Source organism: Nansenia antarctica (assembly GCF_963989245.1).
Source record: "Nansenia antarctica genome assembly, chromosome: 14".
Lineage (NCBI taxonomy): Eukaryota > Metazoa > Chordata > Actinopteri > Argentiniformes > Microstomatidae > Nansenia > Nansenia antarctica.
The window spans coordinates 29,594,664-29,599,663 of NC_137684.1; the positions used below are offsets into that span (position 1 = coordinate 29,594,664).

The 5,000-nt window shown below is 48.9% G+C and overlaps 1 protein-coding gene across 1 annotated transcript in view; it reads left to right on the forward strand.

Moving 5' to 3' along the window:
* Positions 1–1,959: 1,959 nt before the first annotated feature.
* The window catches only part of ppm1na (protein phosphatase, Mg2+/Mn2+ dependent, 1Na (putative)), a gene marked incomplete at both ends in the record, with an annotated part of 8,566 nt that continues 5,525 nt past the window's right edge, over positions 1,960–5,000 (forward strand). Inside the window, one exon of the mRNA XM_080544774.1 lies at positions 1,960–2,359. Coding sequence (XP_080400900.1) covers positions 1,960–2,359 — 400 coding nt within the window. The remainder of the gene's footprint in view (positions 2,360–5,000) is intronic.

Genomic DNA, 5,000 nt, shown 5'->3' on the forward strand with positions numbered 1-5,000 from the left:
CTGGATTTGAGACTTTACGGCTTTTTAAGACCAGCGGGGGAACCCTGTACATACGACAGCTGATCGCTCCTGGGTCACATGGGTCCAGGGTCACAGATGCACTAATTGAAGTTCAGTAATCTATAGTCCACCCATCCAGTATGTACCACATCTAAACCAGGCCAAAGGCTGCAAATACATAACAGGTAATTAGCTTAAGAGAGAGAGAGAGAGAGCAGACACAAGCAAACTGTATTAAACATATGAGAAGGCTAGCGAGGATTCCTTCAGCTGTTGTTTTGAGGCTGACGTCACCCTTACCTTCCAGTACGTCTCAGTGATAACAGTCATAAGACCAGCCGGGGTTTGAACCGCCGATCTGCCAACTTTCCGATCAGTAGATGCCAGCTCTACCTCCTGCTCCACAGCCACCCCTTTGTGTGTTTGTGTGTGTGTGTGTGTGTGTGTGTGTGTGTGTGTGTGTGATTGCTCTATAGCATTGTGTCAACGCCATTATTTACATTTGACCTGCGTGCTGTTTTGTGTCAAATACAGTTTTTTACGGTCGCTAAGTCTCAGTGTTCAATACTGAAGTCACAGAGTCACAACTCTTCATACAGTCTGTGAATTGGAAAAATGTGTTGCAAATACATAGTGTTTTGCAGGTGGGGGAGTTTGAATGAGGGAAGTGTTATGGATTTTGGAGAACGTGGTCATTGAATGCATTTTGTGTGAAAGCAGCAATGTAAAAATCACAGAGTAAGAGTCACAGTTTGGTCCACATGGACTTCCGCTTCGCTGACTGTATGAAGAGTTGTGACTCTGTGACTTCAGTATTGAACACTGTGACTTAGCGACCGTAAAAAACTGTAACGTCGGTCCACTGCCGCTGTTATGGACACATCTTGTGTGTCAGTAGTACAAAGCCTCCATAATTGGTAAATGGACTGACTTATATAGACTTAGATAGCGCCTAATCCAAAGAACGTTGGAGAGGGGCGGTGCAAGGCGTCCATGAAGAGGTGGAAGCTGGCAACATCCGACTCATGTATATGTGGAGAGCTCCAAACCATGGAGCACATCATGAGTTGCAGCCAAGCCCCACAGTGTACTGGAGATGTCCTGGCCGAACCTAGGCCAACCACTGGAGGGACGTGATACGAAGATGGCCGGACACCATGAAGAATTTCTCTGTTGACAGGGACAGATGTATGACCGGCCTGCACTTGCTTGTAATGTTTAAAAATGGCCAGATGTGTGGTTGAGTTTGCCACCCTGCTCTATAAGGTCCAAAAGTTTGTTTTCTGAAAATGTACTACAGTGATCACAAGCACCGAGAGAGAGTTAGCATCTCCTTTTATTAGATCATTGTGATGTAATGAAACGCTGACATGCTTATAATCCATTCTGTACGTACCTATGGGCAGCACTGGACATAACAGTGTTAATCCAAAGCTCCCTTGAGGGTTGGGAGATTAACTAGTAGTCGTAAGAGAGTTAGAGACAGAAAGGGAGAGGGAGGGAGTGATCAAGCCGAGGGATAAGTCAACAGAAATAGATAGGCCAATAGAAATGCTCAAGGTCACGAGAGAGGGAGGGAGACAGACAGACAGACAGAGAAAGAGAGAGAGAGACACGATGCTCTAGATGTTCTAACAGCCGACTGAGACAAATCCAGCAAGGAATCTCCACAAACCCCACAAACCAGCCAGGCGTACAAAGAGCAAGATGAGCACATACATTTTAAACATTTTCAAGTCAGCCTAAACCGAACCTCTCATCAAACCACACTCTTCTTTCAGTCCTTTTAGTCTACACCTTTTTCCGGCTAACTTAGCACTGGACCTGCTGAGGAGGAGGTCACTGTGGAGGAGGTGCGAGAAGAAGGAGAAGAAGAAGGAGAAGGAGAAGGAGAGGAGGAGGAGGTCTCTCAAGAGCAGGGCAGGTAGGAGGCTCGAGCGGCAGCTCCGGGGAGCCGCCATGAACATGAGGAGGCGCGCCAGCAACGCGGAGGTGCCCTCGTTCCTCCGCCAACTGGTGAAGGAGACGGAGAAGATGGTCACCTTCTTCTTCAAGGGGGGCCCCCGGGAACAGGGGGCCGACGACGACTTCGAGGACGACGACTCCATGCCCAGCCCCTACCTGGACCGGCCCATCATGGAGAAGCACACCGCGGAGGGGGGGTCTCAGTGGGGGGTGAACTACGCCCTGTCTAGCATGCAGGGCTGGAGGGCTCAGATGGAGGATGCGCACACCACCATGCCCGAGATGGGGGGGGAGCTGGCGCAGTGGGGGTATTTCGCGGTGTTCGACGGGCACGCGGGCAACATGGTGGCACAGTACAGCTCCCGAAACCTGCTGAATCACATATTGGCTACAGGTAACTACTGGTGAATTGATTAACATACACTGATAATCAGTTTAATTAAATTAAAAAGCTGATTCATTGATTGATTCGTTATCGGGTTTTATTTAAGGTTGTAAAAACTTAAAAAAGAGATGTGCGCAGAGAATAGCATATGCATTTTTTATTTTTTTTACAGATTACCTAGCGTATTCTAATGCACTAACTGTGCTTTTGGGGTGGAGAAACTCACATTTGAGTTGTCATAGATACACACATTCTTATCTGATATTTTAGAGGCAAAATCTCCAAGTTCCCTGTTCACAGGAGAGACAGGATCAAGTCCAGCAACACTATTGGCAGGATTAAAAATGGCATCTTTTGCTACCTCGCTGATGGAGGGAATCCTCTCGCAGAAGAAAACGTTGTGCAGATGACTAAGCCTGCAGCCAGCCATCTTGTGAGATGATTGTGTGCATAAAACAATGTTGTCCCTGAGCAAGCAACCAGAACCATTCATTGGTCATAAGAAGTAATCCAGCATGCAAGGAGTATGAAGGAGCTGACTGGTGTTGTCCCTGGTGTTCCTTGGTGTGGTCAGAGCCTTGGTGTGGTCAGAGCCTTGGTGTGGTCTGAGCTTGCTGTGTTCAAGTTTATTCGTCATTACATGAATGTAAGGAAATGCCTTGAGCAGAGCAGCTCTCAACAGCAAGTGAGTTGTGGGATCATGTGACCTGTGGCCACTACCTGTACCTCCGCAGAACCGGAGTCAGGCCATTCTCCGCTAGGTGTGGTCCAAGCTCGGGTGAGAGGGGACTGTAAGGTATGAACTTGGTTCAACCCCCTAGGTTGGCTGGTTGCAGGCTGGTTGCAGGTTGGTTGCAAGCTGCAGTGACTTGATGATAATGAGACAGGCTGCGATACTGTAGGTCCACTGCAGGCCAGTGGCTGAAGTCTTCAGACTGTCTTCTCTCTGTCCAGAGGGGTTAGGGTAGAGACTGTCTTCTCTCTGTCCAGAGGGGTTAGGGTAGAGACTGTCTTCTCTCTGTCCAGAGGGGTTAGGGTAGAGACTGTCTTCTCTCTGTCCAGAGGGGTTAGGGTAGAGACTGTCTTCTCTAGGTCCAGAGGGGTTAGGGTAGAGACTGTCTTCTCTCTGTCCAGAGGGGTTAGGGTAGAGACTGTCTTCTCTCTGTCCAGAGGGGTTAGGGTAGAGACTGTCTTCTCTCTGTCCAGAGGGGTTAGGGTTAGGGTAGAGACTGTCTTCTCTCTGTCTAGAGGGGTTAGGGTAGAGACTGTCTTCTCTCTGTCCAGAGGGGTTAGGGTAGAGACTGTCTTCTCTCTGTCCAGAGGGGTTAGGGTAGAGACTGTCTTCTCTCTGTCTAGAGGGGTTAGGGTAGAGACTGTCTTCTCTCTGCCCAGAGGGGTTAGGGTAGAGACTGTCTTCTCTCTGTCCAGAGGGGTTAGGGTTAGGGTAGAGACTGTCTTCTCTCTGTCCAGAGGGGTTAGGGTAGAGACTGTCTTCTCTCTGTCCAGAGGGGTTAGGGTTAGACTGTATTCTCTCTGCCCAGAGGGGTTAGGGTAGAGACTGTCTTCTCTCTGTCCAGAGGGGTTAGGGTAGAGACTGTCTTCTCTCTGTCTAGAGGGGTTAGGGTAGAGACTGTCTTCTCTCTGTCCAGAGGGGTTAGGGTAGAGACTGTCTTCTCTCTGTCCAGAGGGGTTAGGGTAGAGACTGTCTTCTCTCTGTCCAGAGGGGTTAGGGTAGAGACTGTCTTCTCTCTGTCCAGAGGGGTTAGGGTAGAGACTGTCTTCTCTCTGTCCAGAGGGGGGCGACGGTCTTGGACAAGTGGGCCGGTCCAGATGAGTTGCTGCTGTGTGACTTCTCTGGCTGTAGCTGAACAGACCTAGCTGCTGGTGCTGCCAGCGGACTCGTCTCAGCGTCTAAGATGATGCACATAATGTGACAGGATCTGTTGAAAAAGTCCTCAAGTAGGGCAAGGTCATTTTTCAGTTTTTTCCAGATAACGAAAGTGCAGATTGGAAGCTTTCAAATGCAATGGATTCGGTGAGTAATCCCCACTACTCTCCACTAACTAGGTAGTAGTGCGGATTACTCATCGAATCCATTGCATTGCAATCTTTTTGCTTGACTAGCTAGTGTGTCAATGATTTTCAACAGCAGTTGACATTTATTTAAATTTTTCAGAATAAAAGTCTGAAACATTATGGTCGGTTGCCGACTTGTTCCCGGTTTCACCAGCTGCTGTCATATATGTCAATGTTATTTCCCAGAAACATGGTATTAGTGCCCCATTGCAACTTATGACAATATAAAGTGGGATGTGTCCCACTAGGGACTTCTAACCCATAGGCAAGGTCTAAAGCCAAACCGTATTGTGGGGCGGCTGTGGCGCAGGAGGTAGAGCCGCCGTCTAATGATCGCAAGGTCGGCAAATTGGCGCTTCGAGCTCCGGCTGGCCACATGTCGAAGTGTCCTTGGGCAAGACACTGAACCCCAAATTGCTCCCAGTAAGCGGGCCGGCCGGCGCCTTGCAAGGTAGCTTCCCGTCATTGGTGTGTGAATGTGTGTGTGAATGGGTGAATGAGAGGCCGTTGTAAAGCACTTTGGATTTGGACGCTATATAAGTGCATGAGTCCATTTGTATTGATCTCATTCCCC